We start from the raw sequence: 19,730 nt of genomic DNA, 5'->3' as shown, positions 1-19,730 counted from the left end.
ATCACTGATGAAGACAATTTATGATACTTCACTGTATCAACACAATTCTACTTGCCTTAGTTAAATAATGTTGAGTTTGCTTCTAATTTCCACAAACCAAAACAGTTATTCAGAACGACGGAATACGGACAGTCAATATTCTTAAAACAAGATGTTAACACCTCAGTATGTATATTAACAAATACATTATTTTTGTAGTACATCTGTGTTTTTTGCGTTTCTTGCTATCTTTCTTGTCATTATATTATTCTTATACAAATATTTCCAAACCTCATGTACTGTGTTATCCTAAGTCAATTTAATAACTAGTAATGCAAAGTTAAATATTAATTTCAAAGTCAATTATTACAGAAAGAGACAGGTATATTAAGTTGAGCCAAGAATTACTTTTAATTGTAAATATGTTGTTAAACTATTGGATATATAATTAGAACAGCCAATACAGACAACATATCCTACAAATTGTTTTAAGACATCAATGCAGTTTTCCGACTAAACGAATAACATGCTTTCATTTTTTCAATCTTTCCTTTTTTGCTTTATGCAGTTTCCGAGTATATTTACTATTGGATGTGCATATACCTGTTTATACCTAACGTTTGTGTATCTTAAACTGTTTGGATTTCACTTTCAGGAACGAATGACGTTGGAAGTAATGTCATATCTTGCCTTTTTGTTCCAATGTAATTTCATTAGTTCTTATTTCTATTATATTTAAAGTAGTTTTGAAACGAACTGTTACACTTGCCTTCATTGGTTAATTTATAAACTATTTTTAGTTCTGAAAATTCAGTCTTTTTTTTTTTACTAATTACATAATAGAGCCAATAACGCGGGTCTTTGATTAACTGAAAAATAAAAAAAATGTATCTCTCCTAGACGAAGAGTGCATCCCTCCCCAAAGTTATTCACAGAGTAGTGTCGTCCATTATATGAGTTTAGCCTTGCGCAGATAAACACAGACAGGTGTTTTATGAAATGTGTTGAGGCGTTCGACTCGTAATCCGAAGGTCGCGGGTTCGAATCCCGGAGGCACCAAACATGCTCTCCCTTTCAGCTGAGGGGGCGTTATAATGTGACGGTCAATCCCACTATTCGTTGGTAAAAGAGTAGCCCAAGAGTTGGCGGTGGGTAGTGATGACTAGCTGCCTTCCCTCTAGTCTTACACTGCTAAATTAGGGACGGGTAGCACAGATAGCCTTCGAGTAGCTTTGTGCGAAATTCAAAACAATCAAACGAACTTATGAAATGTGACTTTAGATAATTAAACAAATTACCATCGCTAACATAGTGATAAAAATCTATAAGCTCAGGAGAAACTAAAAACCGTAAGTGTTCTTATCTTAACCATCGAATATTATGTCTATTTTAAACAATTACCAAAACGTGTTTTATTTCCATTAAATGCATAAAAATAGTAATATCCAGCGTGTCCTTAATTAGTCAGTGAAAAAATATGTAAAAAAACAACAACTAAAATATCAATTGGCCTTCCAATAGGAAACTAGAACTTTCTTAATACATTTAAAGCAGTATTGTAAAATTCAATAACGTTTATGAATTTAGTATTTTAGTAGCTTCCTTCTTTTAAATTTTATCAAATAACCACAAGATATGCGCTGTTCTAACTTTGCAAGTTATAGTGAATTAAAGCTCTATTAAAAATAAATTTGTTTGTTTGTTTTGGAATTTCGCACAAAGCTACTCGAGGGCTATCTGTGCTAGCCGTCCCTAATTTAGTAGTGTAAGACTAGAGGGAAGGCAGCTAGTCATCACCACCCACCGCCAACTCTTGGGCTACTCTCTTACCAACGAATAGTGGGATTGACCGTCACATTATACACCCCCACGGCTGGGAGGGCGAGCATGTTTAGCGCGACGCGGGCGCGAACCCGCGACCCTCAGATTACGAGTCGCACGCCTTACGCGCTTGGCCATGCCAGGCCATTTAAAAATAAATAAAAGCACTTGGCCAGGATCCATTATAATCCAGCCAAACTCATGTTACCCTGTCACTCCACATATGGGAATTTACGTTAACTATTTTTAGAATTCTATACCGACACCATGCTGATCGTCCTGGATGCCACCAGAGCTCCAGCGCTTGTATACTGACGATTTAATTTATTTTAACCAGTTTCGTGTACGTTACGGCGTGGGTTGTCCCTGTGGTAGAGATCTGAATTTCAGAACTTATGAGCATGGTTTGAATCCGTAGAATACTACAATACGTTCCGAGCAGTATAGTGTGTGGACGCCTTATAAAGATGATAGATAGTCTTCTTACACAGATAATAGCATGTTACTGATTGGTTACATCCCTCTAGGCAGTAAGTCGTTCGAAATCCGAGACAGAGTAGCATTGCCATAAACACAGATGCTCATATAAGTTAAACTGAAAGCAAGAATAATCACTCTATTTAATCACAGTTCCAAATATCTGGCTCTAAAATTACAAAGAAGTTTAATTTACAACAAATTAAATGAAACACCTTTATTATAGGATAAATTAGATAACAAACACAAAATAAAATAAAATAAAACCTGTAAGGGTAAAGGAAAGTGACCAAAAGGTTTCTCGTGTGGCTAACAGGTATAAGTAGGTGTATACATGGACTGTGATTATATGAAAACCACTAATGTTAGGAGTCTGTGTTGTTAGTTTTCATCTTAACCATTTGGCTGGATTACAGATTTAAAATTGTTCTGTTTTTGAAATCACGCAAGTTGCTCATAGGCTACCAGTCCCTGATTTTGAATTGAGAGATTAAAGGATAATTAGCTAGTGAACAACGCCCACTGGCAACTCTTGTTTGACCGAGTGTTAGAATATCACTACATCATTATAACGAGTTTACAGTCCTAAAGTGCAGAGTGTAATTATTATTTTCTTTCCTTGCAGTAACAGTTACGGGACTATAAAAGACTGGGTTCACGTATCCATAGTTTTCGCTGCTAACTACTGGGACCACTCGACTTTTAAATCAGTGAAAACACATTTATTGCCACAAGCTACAAGACAACTGAGTGAATGGCATGTTTCTAAAAAATGGATGTGAGCTTGAGCTTTCGATAAGAGTAAAGAGACAGTGATGAGGTACACTTATTTCAAAACTAGATGAAGTTAAACACGTGACGTATAAAGCTTACAATACATTCATCTGGACAGTTGTTGAAATAACTTTTTTATAATTTTCAGGTAAGAATTTTTAATCCAACTAAAAATCTGCTTCTGTAATTTATTATCATAAGCTGAGTGTATCCGTTAATTTATTGCCATTAGCTGAGGGTATCCGTTAAAGGAACAAAAGATACATGTTCCCGAATCTTCTTCTTCTTTTGTGCTATTAAATCCCAGTAACCTCATTAGATGTTAGATCCATTAATTAGTATTCCCGCTGAGACAGCGGTAAGTCTATTTACAACGCTAAAATCAGGGGTTTGATTCCCAGCGGTAGACACAGCAGATAGCAGAATGTCGCTTTGCTATAAGAAAACACACAGATACACACATTAATTGGTTTAGGGAAGGTAATAATTGATTCATTTAACTGATTAAATAATTGTCTTTAAATACAAAGCTAAAATAAAACCTTACAAACAAAAGTGAAAATGTGCCATATTCCAGTGTATACCCTACTTGGACAAACATCATAAAACAAAATATCCTATATACACCATCAGTTACCACACTGAAAATTATGGTAATGGAACCAACCTACCCTATGTGATAAACACCAAAATTCTATATAAACTGAAATTTGCCCTATTCCAGAACAAAGGAGAAAATGGAAACTAAAACAAAATGACCCATGCACACTGTAGGGCAGTTTCAAGTTACCTCACCAAACATTACAGTAATAGAACCTGCCAGCTCTGGGTGATGGATACAAGCGTGCGCGGAAACACACAAAGCACACGTCTGTCGTAGGTCGTTAAAGTGCAACAGAAGGAATGTTGTAGTGTTTGCGACTTAACGCGTGTGAAAAAAGAAACATCAACTAAAATCTACAGATAAGTAGCGTATGTCTGCATTTTACACTAGTATTCGACTTTTTCGCTACATCTGTGGTAATTTCATTGAGTAGGTAAATATATAAATATCTGTATGACGTTCAGTCTAAATTACAATAGTAAACTCTTTTATATGAGTATATTTACATTTAATTTAATTACAGTAATTTGTATTCGAAGAATGCACACGCAGATTATAGCCTTTACTACCCCTAATCTTATTCATTAAATATTACTCCTGACTTTTTCACTATAACTAAATCAGCTAGATTTCTCGTATTATTTTTATTTTTACAATGTTCATTTCTTTCTATAATTTTAGGCTTTAAAAACCAACAATCATTCAAATACTATCAATAAAGCTTTGATATCAAATTAAACTTTAATTTCAATAAAGGTTATGAAACTGTTTACCTAAGACGACTTAATATTAGTTTCTTGTCGTTTAGCTCATTCAATTGTCTTCAGCACAGTATTCACGCATTTGACTAAGTGGTTAAATTTCACATAATCGTGCTTGATGAACAGTTGTTTAAGACTTGTAAAAACCTCAACAGGCGGACGATGAACAATACATAGCCCTCCCATAGAATTTGTTAGGTAGAGTAATTACCCTTCATTTTTGCCTTCATACTCTTGAAGAATATAAAGATGGCTAAATTTGAAGATTACTCAATTAGTCACTTGCAAGTGAAACGCACTGAAATTGTACAATAAGAAAGTGGTGGCAGTGAAATGTACTTGAAAATATTGTGTAGGTTATTGATGTACAACTTTAATGGGCTCTTCTTGGCAACAGTAGAATATCTCTGTACTTAATAAATACTTTAATTCATGTAAAAGGATTAATTTATAAATATAAAAGATGTCTCACTTGCATAACAACTTAGGCTATAAAAGTGTTACACTATTGAAAATGACTAATGTAGTATTCTCAGGTACATTGATTCATACAGGTAAATTTATAACTTGTTCTAGTATACAGATTGCAGATTATATACATGACTTTGAATTAAAGGAAGTGACTGGACAATGAGGTTTTACAAATAGACAAAATGTTTTACATTTCAGCACAGGACAAAATATGAAATTTTATACCAATTCAATCAGTGAGATGTCTGTGCTAAACTGGACACTGTACAAGTTAGCTCTGATTAAATTAAACCTATTGAAGGAATAGTATTGAAATACTGACATTTAAATTCTCACAGAGTGTGCTGTTTCCCATGTCATGATCATTCCTCTTAAAAAAAATAGGGAATAGAAAGTATTTTGGTACATATATATATATTTATGTGGCTGATGAGACAGAAACATTTGGTGAAGAAGAATTCTTTAGTAAGATAAGCTTGAGATAAACTTAAAAATACCAAAATAATGTGAAACTGTCACAAGAATAAAGTAAATTTATGTCAAAACTGCATACAAGCTAAACATGAACATCTACACTAATCTATTTAAAATCAATTCTGTGAACGAATACATTTTAAACTTTCTAGCAAAAGGATTAAGCAAGAATATATTTTTAAAGGCCATATTAATAGCAAAAACAAAAGAAACAACAACATAAGAAGGTTACAAAATGACCACACATATATACAGATAAAAAATTGCAGACAACTTCTAATCAACTATTATAATATATACAAAATGTTCCTAATGGCCATATGTGATGCAATAAGATGAACTGAATTAATGTAGAGCTCCTCTGGATAGATCCATGTCATAATTGAAAATTCGATCAAGATGTTAATTATGAGGTAATACTGGAACTATTGCTTAATAGAGTTGATGTTAAATTGAGTAATGAAACTGGACATGTGTAAGACAAAATGAACCATATTTATTTATTTATCATGAAATACAAGCACAGAATGTGTAGTTAAACTTTACTTATATCTGACCATTGCTTGTACAGGAAGTTCTCTGGTTGTGATCATTTACCACACTGCCACATTATAGGACCCTTAGATTGAAAAAAACATATTTTTCCATCATGGCATGTTCTATGACATGCCTGATAATTATTATTACACACAGTTAGAGCCATACCATCTACATATCACCTGAAAAAATCTCTTAGAAAAAATGGCTGTCAATATCATTTCACACCAGGTTGTATTAAATAATGTTCTAGACAGGAAGTAGCACATACAACTTACTTGAACAATAATAAATGAACAAAGGTAACTCACAACATGATTAACTTGATGATTTGCCCAACCAATGTTATGTGAAACTTACTCTTATTCAGATGAAAGGATAAATTCAGAATAACTATTATAAGACTACAAGAAGGAAGAAACATGATCAATTCATACAACACACATGCAGTATTTCAATGGTTAAAACATATTTCATGATTACAAGATTATTTGTAAACATATAAGTTCTAATGACACCAATATTTGGAAGTGTTATATACATTTGCTTATAGTATATATATATTTCATATAGTAAACACATTTTTAAATTTTGCCAGAGTTCTAATTCAAAACTTTGTAAATTGAGAGTACAAGTGTAGCAAGACATTATAAAGAAGGTAATTTTTGTAGCTCTATTTTCCTTCTGTGAACAGGAAAGTTTTCAGATTATGTAATTTCACCCCTTTAAAACATTTTTTTTTCCATTATTAAAATGTAATACATTTTGATTGATTCAAAACAGTCTTGTCTGCATCTTTTTCTCAAGCAAGTGATTCATATTATAATTTACCCATAATTTAGTTTGAAACATAGTTTAACATTCTATGTATATGTTATTAGTCTTTATGTCTTATCAAATACAGTTTTCACTTTTATTTAATTTTAATTAGTTTCATCTTGTACATCTTCATCTAAATAGTTCTTTTCATGTTTGTAATTAACTTTTTACCTTATTATTATTATTATTCTGTTTTTACTAATAATGTTTGCTGTTTCTTTTCTACTCCCAAGTCTTGTCTCTTTCATTCACTACACTTGTCCTTTCACATAAAAGGTCTTCAAGCTTCTTATTGCAATGGCCAGGTAATTCATTTATTTATAATCCAGGAATGTCACAAAGTTAACGAAGTAATTTCCAAGTTTAATTTATGAAATTCATTCTAATATTGTACCATAAGTTGTTAACATTAAATTCTATATAGCTATTTAACAGCATTTATTTTAGGATATAGGATTTTAATATTTGTGACAGATAAAAACATGAGTTACATTAAAGTTTTATTACATTATATTAAAATATGTGCCTAAACGTGAATTAGAAAAATATCATAATTACAATATTTTTAGAATACTTCTTGATGTAGAATATAGTTTCCCACAGAAACAAAATTCATGTTTATTAATAAATGTAAGGAATTAAATATATCAAGTTCAAACAGTAGAAACCTTTACCACATCTCTACTGTGAAATGGGCTACTTTTAATAATAAGCAAAGCAATTGCTTTAAATTTTCTGTCAAGTTTCTTAACTCGACTTTTACACTTCCTCACTTTTGATTTATTATCCTGTATTATGACAACAATTTGGGTGATTAATGCTGCTGGAAATCCTTGATGAAATTTTGCTCATAATTAAAAATTTGTGCATCTTTCTTACATTTTCAGGAGTAAAAAGACAAAGTAGAACAGTCTCCTTAAAATAACCTCCAAAAATTTTGTAAAACTATCAAAATAAGTTTCGCTAATGAATGCACATTTAAAGAAAACCTGATCAACATGAGAAAAAAATTAACAAAGAATCTAATACACTACAATCATATAACATTGGAAGTTCTATGAAGCAGAGACAGAACATCAACTTTCTAATGATGAACACTCAACGAACTCCAAACTGATCATCTTAAAGAATACCAAGCCACTGTAATAGAGATTATAAACAAACTAACAGATAGGGAAGAACTCTCACTAGATGCATGGCACTCAACTGTAAAAGAACCATGAACATCTTTATTTTACTCCTCTATCCAAGATACACAAGTCCGGAAACCCTGAGGATATAGAGTTTCAACATGCAATTGTCCTACAGAGGTAATTTCTAGTGTTTTGGATGAAATCATGGCACCTTTAGTATATATTCTTTCAACCTATATCAAAGATAGTACTGAAGATTTTCAAGTGCTTAAAGAACTATCTCTAATTACCATTTCTTAACTCATCACTATTTATAATGGATATCAAGTCCTGCTTTACTGTCATACTCCATAATGAGGGTCTTAAAGCTATAAGGTTCTACCTCAACCAGTGACAAGTGTTAGAGCCATCAACAGATGATCTAGTAAGACTAGCTGGACTAATTTTGACATTAACATTTTTATTACTCTCATATATTTATTCTATTTTTATTTTTAGACACCAGAGTGCTAGCTATTTTTTTAACTTTATGATTGTGACTTGTTGTTCTGCAATATTATAAATACCAGTTACTTGTTAATATTAGTGACATTTTTTCAAATGCATTAACACATAACTCAAACTTATATTCTTATTTTTATCTACAATGAAATATATGTATATTAAAAACACTGATTTGCTGTGATCCACACATATAGTACTTTAGATATGTTGCATGATATTAATTTCAAATGTTCAATGTTTGATAATTCTTGTGATATTATTTTGTTCCATTAAAGTTTAAAATTACCAGAAGATTTTCCAGCCCAAAGCATATGTTTAATGCTAGCCATTTTTCACAGTATAAGGTTCTTCCACTTTTTTGTTTTTAATTTCCACATTCCATAGTAGGTTTTTGTTTACTTGATTTTGCTCAATATTAGTTCAGTAAATTGCTACGTATTCATTTGTCATCAGTTTGTTTTTGTTTACCTGTTTCTTAATGATAGTCACCATTGTTTTAGGCCATTCTTCACCATAATACAGTCTCTAATTACTTCACTGTGTTAATAATAAAGAACAGCACAACTTCATGAAAGTGTAAAATTTAAAGTTTGAGTAACATCCACACTTTAGTTAAACAAGCTGAGGTGGTGAAGACTGAACTTGTTTTGGTTCTGACTAAATCACTCTTGCATTGAAGAAGTTCAATGAATATTTGTTTCCATATTTTGTAGAACACTAGAAAGTTACATAATTTATATTAAACCATTCTAAATAAGAGACTGAACAAAGGAAATCAATCATCTGTACTGTTTCTTTATATTTTCTTCTTAGGTTTACACTTGGATATGCATGTTGGTTTAACTGTGAACAAAGACAATAAAATTTTCAATGTTATTACCCACAAATTGTTTCCTGCATAATGATAAACACTTGTAATATCACATATACAAAGTGATTGTTTAAGAGGCTAATAGTCCTACAGTGGTTAAGTATGTTAAAACAAATCTGGAACTTTACCACATTGTTAAAGTTCATACTGTTATGTCCAGCCATGCTCTGCCTGATAACTGTGCAACTTGACAGTAGTCTGCAGTGTAATTTCCATTTCAAAGGATTCTGCTGTAAGACATTCATACCAAAAGCACACAAGTCTTTCCTGAATACATTTCAAATTCTATAATGTGTATGTAGGTGATGGTTTACCAGAGCCTATTTCAATAGTGTAATTACAGAGCAATCCATAGACACTGCATCCAATGATTTAACCTGGATGCCTTTGTATGTAATAGCATTATTACTGATTTCATTCACTGGCTGCTTGGACTAATGTAAGTTTCTGAAACTGACTGAATCTCATAAGATATTATTTATTACAGCACAAAATATTATTTATAACAAAGGTATTCAACAAAACTAAATATTTGGTCAATTTAATCACTACAAATGTTATTTTTTGATATATTCATTTTCAGGATTAAGTATATTTAGCTAATGTAGCATACTGGCCCATTTATATTAAGGAATAATAAAATAAAGTTTTAATGTAAGATAGGAATGGTTGGTTATTCCTAAAATTACCATAAGAAGTATCCACAACAAAATAAATACTGCAATGAAAAGCAACCAAATATGTAAATTGACACTGGCTGGATATATTTGTGGTCCATATGGCTAAAATAAAACAGCCTAATTTGCCAACCAAATTGAGAAGAGAAAATTGTTTTAAAAACTATTCAACTAGTATCACTTTACTTGTTTCTGTCATTATTATTGCAACATTTATTTTGTTTTTGGTATTTATAGCAATTCTATAAATAACCAACAATCTCTACTTAGCATTAAATCTTAATTTTTTTCCTATTTATTTGTTAAATTTTTATATGTCCAGGGAATAATAGTCATATCACTCACAGCTATAGCTTTTGCAAGAATTAAACCCACAATCACGAATTTATGAAATGTAATGCTTACTTTGGCCTACGTATAAATGTATAAAGCTGCCAATGTAAAAATTAAATTTTATAAACCTGTGATTATGGTTTTAATCTTGTTTCATTACTTTTTGTAGCAAGATACATGCTTTACTTTAAAACTCATAATTCCTAATATTTTTATTTGTTTACTTTCTGTGTTATACCTGTATAAAGTAAATACTTTACGTTTAGAAACTGTACCATGTCTTCCTATCAATATGTAGCACCATTTGTTGGGCTGAAAATATATTTATGTATGTGATATGTTTAATATTTGTAAAAAATTGCATATATTTATCAGAATTTCAAAAGTAGATACCTGTGGACAAGAAGTAAACTGGATAAATCTTGTAATGATAATCTAATCTGACCAGTGGCTAACTCTGCTGATGTGATCAGGTGGGTAATAGATGAAAAAGTTATTGCTTTTAGAAATTTTTGAATTGTTATAACAGAAATGTTAGCCACCTGTTTATTGTATTACTAGTATATATAACCACATAATATATCATAACCAATACTTTGAAAGGTTGGTTTTTCACTCAGGGATTCAATAGGGTGTTTTTTTTCAGTGAGTGAAATATTTGTAAATCTTATCAATCTCTACAATTAATACTTCCATATTTAATAACATATAATTTTAGTTCTGATTTATATAGCTAGTTTACTTCTGATAAGAAATTCTTAAATATGAATACAAGAATAACAAATACTAAGAGAAAAAAACATTACTGCTCAATAATAAGATCAGCAATCGACATATACAAAGTACCAGTACACATGAGCAATGTACCTGTTTGAATTATCTTTACATGCAATCACTATCACAACTAAATAAACTTTAGTTTATAATATTGATGGAACTAACCATTATTTCTATAAAGCTTTATTAATATGTAAAATAGAAAATCTAAAATTAATATATCCAAAAGAATCCATCCAGGAAGTACACAAGACAGGAAATATCAGTCTTCCTTGATCATGAATTATATGTACAGTTGCTCAGTTATGGCTACTTTACTAGAAACTACATCTAATAATGGGTTTGTCTAACTTTTGCCCTAATGACAGCCATGACACAACATGACATAGAGTCCACAAAGTGATGGAGTATGTTTTGAGGTACTTTTTTTCCATTTAGTCTTTAATTTTGCATGAAATTTGTGAAACAAGGTAGGTGTGGGCTTGTGATGATGAATGTGTCTTTCAAGTCCAATATTAGATTGTGCTATGATCTGAGGATTGTAAAGACCATGTGAGATGCCTTGAGTTTCTATCATGTTTTAAACCATGCATATACAGTTTGAACATGGTAGATGGGAACACCAGCACCTAGGAAGTAGTTGTCCCCATTAGTGTATGCATGAAAAACTGCTGGATCGTATGATCAGAATTAATGATGAGTTAAGTTGTGGCATTCATTTTGCTTTCTAGAGGGATGAACAAGCCCAGGATATGGCAGTAAAACATACTACAAACCATAACTCCAGCCTTCATTGGTCTGAACAGTTGGTATCAAACAAGAAGGATTGTGTGATTTATGTAACTTTTTCCAGACTCATCTTCTTTCATATATATATATAAAAAAGGGTAAAGTGTAACACAATAACAATATCAAACATCTTTGGTTCAAAGTATCTGATTCTTATACCACTCAAGGCATCTTTTCTAGTTGATATCTGAGGTCAGTGATTTATATAATGATTTCCTACTAATATACTAATATATCGTGTATTTGCTGATAATATTTATTGCAAGGTAAAGTTGAAGATAGATGTGAATTGCCCTAGGTTGAAAGTCTCTGTTTAATGAGAGTTGGATTTTATAACCTTGTCTAACTGCCTTTTTCTTCCTTCTGTCATTAAGTGTTATGGCTACACTCTTCCTTGCCCTTGCAGCAGACATTTGATTCACCTTTTGCAACTGTGATAAACTTATATGATCTATGTCTTAGAACAGCCTACCACTGAACCTGTCTTAGCTATTGTGGTGCATGCTAGATGTGCATCCATTATCATGTCTGTTTTGAACACTGCAATATCTTTAGTTTTCTTCAACTTTGTTCAAATAAGTGCAAATTTGCTCGTACCAGTTATTTATAGTGTTTTAATTATTCAGCAAGTAATCAAACTAATTTGAATTTGTGACTCTAGTCAAGGCCAAATCTGTAAAGGTATGTAGGTCTTTATAAAATAGCCAACTGGAGCATCTTGATAAAATATTTTGAAAAATATTTCTACAAAATATTCCTACTATCATGTCCATGTTTTACTATAGTTAGTATTTAGTCTGTATTTAATAAATTATTCAGAAACTGTGACCCAGAGTTAACAAACATTGTTAAGATAAATAATGACAATTCATTACAAAAATTGAGAAAACATTTTTATTAAAGCTTAATATATTAATGCAATTTTCAAGATCCTGATAAAAATAATCATTAGATGCTGAGTTTTAAGATATACATTTGTATATACACCACACTGTATGCAGTGGCATAAAGTGTACATTACAGTATAATGGGTGAAAGACTGAGCTCTTGTGACTTTTGTCAAAGCCGAACCAGAGTTCTGAAAAAAATTAATAAAAACACAATTTTTAAATAATTTTTTTATGTTTTAAGATGCTAAAGAAAATGAGCCTAATTACACCTCTCAAAAGCATAGGCAGAAACAGTTAGATGGCCATTGTAAGAAAGAAGTTGCATGTCTCAGTTCCTAATATTACAGAATGGCAACTGAAAGGTCTGAAAAAGGAATCTGGCAACAAGAATTCTTTTAAGAATGTAACAATGCCTATCTTCATGCAAAATTTTATTATCAATAAAAACTACTTCCACAAATGAATATATAAAGCAAGGCCAATTAACTACAAACTGACAAGTATTGCCTAAAATATACTACAGTGTGATATTTGCAAACTAAATATTTAGTTATCTATGAATATGTTTTTGGGCACTATTATTACCATGTGTTTTATTAGTGTAAGTTATATGTGTTTGTTTTATTCCATCATACTTAAAACATTTTACATTATTTCAACAGCCTTCAAATCAGTGCCAGAGATATAAAGATCAGGTGAAAATCATGAATAGTGTATATCTGATGAGTGTAAATGTAACATAGGCAAATATAGCTTTCCAACTGATTCATGAGAGCTTTTAAAGCAAACGTTCCAAAATGGAGGGCTTATATAAATATGGAACATTGCATTATCCAACCAGGATAATGACTAAGTAAAAATATGTATTTTAAAGATGACTTGAATTAAAAAAAAGTACAGAAAATTTTTCAAACTTCTTAGAATACTTTCAGGTTAAGTAGGAGTATATTTCATAAAGTATGTTAGGTAAAGTTTACAAGTAAAACAAGGTAGCAACAGGTAAATAGAAGAGAAAAAGAAGTAAAAATGTGAAACACAAATACATCACCAAGTAGATTTTCACACAGCAGCTGCTGGTTACTGTGAGTTTCATGCATCATATACATGGTGCTTTAGATCAGAAGACATAAAGGTAAGTTGTGTTTTCTCCAATAAATAGATGTGGGAACAAACTTTCAAAATTCACAGATTATATCTAGAAGGCTGTAACAAAATTTTCACCCTCTTCACTAAAGTTCATTACTATCCTTCCTGTTGGGTTTGCTTGTTTGTTCTTAAATAGCTAAATGAGGGCTATCTGTGCTAGCCATTCCTAATTTAGCAATATAAGACGATATAGGGAAGGCAGCTAGTCATCACCACCCACTGCAAACTCTTGGGCTATTTTTTTACCAATGAATACTCGGATTGACTATCATGTTATAATGCCCCCACAGTTGAAAGGACAAGCATGTTTGGTGTGACAAGGATTCAAACCCACAACCCTCAGATTAAGAGTCGAGTACCCTAACCACCTGGCCATGCTAGACCTTTTCTTATTGGGTAAAACACATAAATCCTCAATAATGTGAACATAAAAACACTAACACAAGACACCCAAAGGTCAGAAGAATATTCTATAGCAATGTTTACATTAGTGTCTCGGAGGTGAAGAAATCAACTACATTGTGAGGACTGCTAATGGATTATATAAAATGTTAAAAAAGTTAACTTTGACACAAGAACACCTACAACTAATAAAACTAATGAAATAATATAGGAGTTTCCAGACAAGATTGGGTTTCATGACTGTTTCCACAGGAAACAGAACACCACTGAAATCAATTGTGTGAGAAAACTAAAATATGAGTATATGACCTTGAAGTGTTTGTTTCCAAATTGTTCCCAAACAGTTAATTTCAATTTTTTTAAATATTTTTTCTATTAGTGCTGTGATGCTACCTAAAAAAGAGCTCTTTTCAGAGTTGGAAAGCTTGTGGTCTATTATTATTAACGTGTTTATACACGTTATATTTCAATGGGCTATTTCAACCTTTACATTTTCTTTTTCATTAATACATAACATTTTAATAAAATTAAATGATATCTTTATATCTTAACTACAAATATGATTATACTACTAGAGAATTAAAAATAATAGGATTAAAAAGACCAAAATGATGGTTCTCCAGACTAATTGATCCAAATAACAAAATAAGAATTTCTCAATAATATTGTATATTATACACATGTCAGAAACTAAACTTATATTTACTCTTAAGGTATAAAAGACATACATCTTTATCTTTGGGTAATGTTAGATTTCACTCTCATTCTAGTAATATTTTATTTTTTTAAATTCCTATCAATTCATTACAACAAAGTGAAATAAAAACAATTTTCTACTCTGAAGGATAAGTAAATCCAGGAACAGTTACTATTTGAAGGTACCACATTATAAAATGAAAGTTACTGATTGACATTAACTCAGTTGATAATGGCATAGGTTTTGATTTCCAAGATGAGATGGCATGTTTCATTTTAAAATCTAACAAGAAATAAAAGCTGGAAGGTAAAAAAACATTAAAGCTAGGTCCATCTGTGAAGCTTGAAAGATTTCTACTTCTTTGTTGCAGAATGGTGGGATATAAGGTAGGTAATAAAATAATTACACTTCATACATTATAGTTTTACCATAAATTGATATACACACAGAAAAGTATCAACTTTAATATATCAGTATCTCTTCAAATCTACAAATACTTGAAGTTTTGAGTATAATACTTGATGTTTTGAATAAATCCTCATCCATGTTTCAAGTCTCCAGCATTAACTACATGTGACAGTAGTACAGTCTATTATAAAACTTTGCAGTCTAGCATGGAGACAAATTAAATTTTTATCTTCTACAATTTCCTATTATAAAGGATATTCAGTATTATAGATATTTGGACTGTTTCAATAATACTTAATACATTTATTTAGAAACAGATTTTTTTAAATATATTTAATATATCAAAGTATGTACATAGGTTAGTTGCTTATACACTATATTCTTAAGCTTACAGGTGTAAAAAGAACCTGCAATTTATACTACATGATAAAGTAACATGATGCAGTGCAACACAATAGTAATTGTTTCTTTGATGATGTTAACAATAACAATAGATTATGATTTAAAGAACTGTTGTACAATAGACAATGTTAGATATTTTATTCTTTAATTAATGAATGATTTTGCTGGATCTTACATGCATGTTTCATTTCAAACTTATCAGTCCTACCACAGAAATTTTAGGAAATTATAAGAGAAATTTAGGTACTCATGTGTAATATAGTTTAGAAAAAATATCTTACAAAAGGGATGAGATACTCTATAGATCCACAGTACATTATTTCTGTAGTATTTACAAATTTAGTGATTTGATTTGAAATAATATTTTTTTTTTTCTGAATCATTGGTGCCTTTACTTGACATGACTCTTTGTTGAGCATGTGGAATGAATTCTACAGAAGTATTCTTGTCCAAAATACTTGCTGCCCTCAATTTAAGATAATGTTCATCCAGTGGCTCTGTTCCATCAAGGTCTGTGTTATCATAGTCAAACTCCTCTCTGAAATAAATGTATAAAAATATTTAATTAAATAAAAATTCAATTAAGAAACAGAATGACTTGAAATAAAGCGAAAATTTCATAGAATTGGCCTAATAGAGCAGGTAAATAGTATATTTTTCAGAATTGGCAAAAATTTACATAAAACAATTTAAAACATATAGCAAACATAAACAATCTAAAGTATAGTCCCTAAGGACTAACATTAGCCTAATATTATTTAAACGTATATTATATATAGTTAATTATTTGAAATATACATCCAACTCATGCTCTGAGAAATGAGGGACTTTTATTTTATCATGGATTTGAGATTAATTTGTACTTTATCACATAATAAGAATACTTGGAGAGTTTACACTAGACTCTACAGATCACCAGTATGTAAAGCAGCTACAATGTATGAAAGGAAGTTTCATTATAAATTATAACAAAAATTATATTGAAATGCACACAAGAGAAAAAGGGAATAAATCTGATTTTTCACCTTTCTACAGGTTTATAGGTACTAATAAAACTTAGTTACAAATTGTGATTTACTATGAATTGTCACTTTTAAAACATAAGCATCACTGAAATACTTTTTTCCTAAAAGTCCATAGTTATGTTTTTATGTGTAATAAAAATTATTTTGATTATGTACACTAAATATTGCATTGATACATTTTAAATATGCAATAGAATGTCAAGCAATGCTAGGGAGAAAATTTAATATACTTTTATTACAAATCCTACTCCACATTATGTTTATAGAACAATATAAACGTTATTACTGTACAATAACTTCAAACACATTTGCATTTCCAATTTACATAAATAGTGTGTTCATCAATAAAAATCAGTTATTCTTATGAATTACTGTTATAACTTTATTAAATAAAATTATAACAATAATGCAATGTCTTCAGTAGCTAATGATCTCAATATTCCGCATCAACCTATAGTTTATGTAATGGATGTACATGAATGCCAACATGCATATATAGGAACATTGAATATATGACAAGGAATATTATTTTTTCATTGTATAAATTACTTGTAAAGCCTCATTTAGAGTGCTGTGTACAGTTTTTGGCTCCTTTCCTCAGAAAGGACATTGAACTGTTGGTGAAGGTTCAGTGTTTCAACTGATGACTAATTATCAGTATACGTACAACATAAGTGAGGCAGTAGATGATGTGAATAAGAGGTTGTCCTTTTGTTATATTATTAGATAATTTTTGTTTTATCACATAAAACTTTAAAGTTGAATCATAAAGTTTGTAATGAAAACTCTTGCAAAAAAAAATAATTTTAAGATTTACAACAAGTTAGTTACTCACTTTAACACTAATGAAATTCCAAAGCTAACTGTTTAAGTTATCTCATGAAAAACAGTAGTATCATACACATTTCAGATACAACATTCTTACATAATATTGTCAAGATGAAACTCTTACTGACAATGTTCAAGTTATCAAATTGAAGGGTAACATCACCACTGTTATAGAAGTAACATTCAAAAGCAGTATTTTTAAAATTAAATTAAGAATGACAACCATTTAAGTTACCAAAAGAGACGAGTAATATTACATACATTACCAATTAAATGTTAAATATAATAATAGCTATCAGTCAAGATAGGTAATATAATGTATGTATTTTATAAATAAACAATCCCACAATTTCTTGGTGTGACATTAATATGATATAAATGAGAAAGAACCTATCAAAATAAATAAAATCAAGAAGTTCACTATGTGGTACAAACATAGGTTGTACTAACTACATAACCTATGAAGTAAGCAGGCTTGGTTCAAGTCAGAGATTACATCAGTGGCTTAACATCTCATCTTTAGATTGCAGAGAGAGGCTATTGTGGTGTGTGAGAAAGACTGGATGTTAAAAATCTCTGAAGCAAGGTATCTTTTTCCACTGGTTGGACCTAAGATTGCTCTCAGAATATTAATGGTGCTTCTTCCCAAATTACAGAGAATACTGAATTGTACAAGATAATCAGAAACAGCTTACTTTCTGACTAATACAATTTAATGTAAGACAAGGCAGTCAGAGAGGATGAGAATTAAATTCTGTTTAATTTAGCTTAAATCAGGATTGAAAATGTTTTCTGAAAGGTCAGGAGTTCAGTTAGTAGTGTAAGTTCATTGTGACATGGTAACAGCTACAATATCAAGTGACATTTATACAGGCAGATAAAATGTTTTTTAAGCTCATGCAGCAAAGTGCACAACATCACACACCAAATGCTGATATTATACAACTACATGTGACTGGTTGCTAGAATTAGCCCCTTGATCTATTTAAATATTTTTTTAGGAACATTGATCATGCCATCTGTTGTTCAGCTAACACATTAGTAATGAAATGTGTTGACATATGAACCAGTATGTATAATATTTGGCTCATTTAGTTAAGTAATGGATTACAACCAGCTCCAACCAATTACCTCATTCAGTCCCTGGATGGTAACCAGACATGTCCAAGCTAAATTCTGTACTGGAGAACCTAGAACTCTCTAATCAAGTTTATCCTTGTTTATACTCTGATCATGCACAACACACACAATTGTCAAAAACCATGAAGCAAATGTCACAAGAAAAAAACAACTTTCAAGCATTATCTCAAGCACACCAAATAACTATATGAAATGTTAAAAGGATTTTCTGCCTGAAAGCACTGTAGACCATTAGGCAAAGTAAATATTGCAAACCAATCATAGCATTTATATGACACAATATCCCTTATCATACCCACAACTGTCACACAAGTGCCACAAATTATATGCATCATAGTATATTTCTCAGTTTTTACTGTTGCTACAATGGTTTTCACAGCCATGTGGTGTCCACAATCTGAACATTTAACAAATGGAAAAGCTCTAACAATTTGGTGGGACAAACTTCAGTATTTATAAACTGCTGGTCCAAGCAATAAGCTATGATAAAGCCATACTTCTATAAAGTTTATATACAAAATGTGATGACCATTTAGAATACCAAAAGTTCATGTGTCTTTCCACTGATATATTACTCACTCAAATAGTGAGTTTCTTACCATACTGGTAATAACAGTTATGCTTAATAGATGCTACAACTACCCCCATTCTTTCATGTAATATTTATATTCAGGAGCCTTTAACAAATCACTAATGTACAATATTGTACTATCTTACAGATGGGTCAATACTATTTTAATTCCATTATCACTGGATCATTTCAATTAGTATTAAGGGTGTATAGACTGTGTTCTCAGATACGCTAACACCAGATTCTTGACTAAACTCTACTCAAGTGAAAACAATTCTTGGTCACACTCTTCAGTCTACTAACACTACAGTTAAGCTGTAAGTAGTGCAGAAAATGGTGCAATTTGTTTTGGTGAAATTAACTTTAAAATCAATGCATGTAATATGACATGAATCCTCACATTTCTCATTCTGTTGTAGG

The 19,730-nt window shown here is 30.9% G+C and overlaps 1 protein-coding gene and 1 long non-coding RNA gene across 7 annotated transcripts in view; one reads left to right on the top strand and one right to left on the bottom strand.

Annotated features, from left to right (window-relative positions):
* The first annotated feature begins 2,055 nt into the window (after positions 1-2,055).
* LOC143243909 (uncharacterized) lies at positions 2,056-8,535 on the top strand. 2 transcript variants are annotated; one of them, XR_013024809.1, is made up of 4 exons: positions 2,056-2,330; positions 2,903-3,199; positions 6,951-7,022; positions 7,605-8,535. It is a non-coding gene; the product is annotated as an uncharacterized LOC143243909 (long non-coding RNA). The 2 variants fall into 2 exon arrangements; XR_013024808.1 differs by having other exon boundaries at positions 6,951-8,535.
* Positions 8,536-12,681: 4,146 nt separating this feature from the next.
* LOC143243908 (coiled-coil domain-containing protein 63-like) overlaps positions 12,682-19,730 on the bottom strand; it is a 76,874-nt gene continuing 69,825 nt past the window's right edge. For all 5 annotated transcript variants that reach the window (XM_076487683.1, XM_076487680.1, XM_076487681.1 and 2 more), the window contains exon 10: positions 12,682-16,284. In XM_076487683.1, the coding sequence (XP_076343798.1) occupies positions 16,086-16,284 (199 nt within the window). In that variant the 3' untranslated portion in view covers positions 12,682-16,085. The remainder of the gene's footprint in view (positions 16,285-19,730) is intronic.

Source organism: Tachypleus tridentatus, chromosome 2 (genome assembly GCF_004210375.1).
Source record: "Tachypleus tridentatus isolate NWPU-2018 chromosome 2, ASM421037v1, whole genome shotgun sequence".
Lineage (NCBI taxonomy): Eukaryota > Metazoa > Arthropoda > Merostomata > Xiphosura > Limulidae > Tachypleus > Tachypleus tridentatus.
Note: the sequence above shows the minus strand (reverse complement) of the source record. Positions and strands in the feature narration are given on the sequence as shown.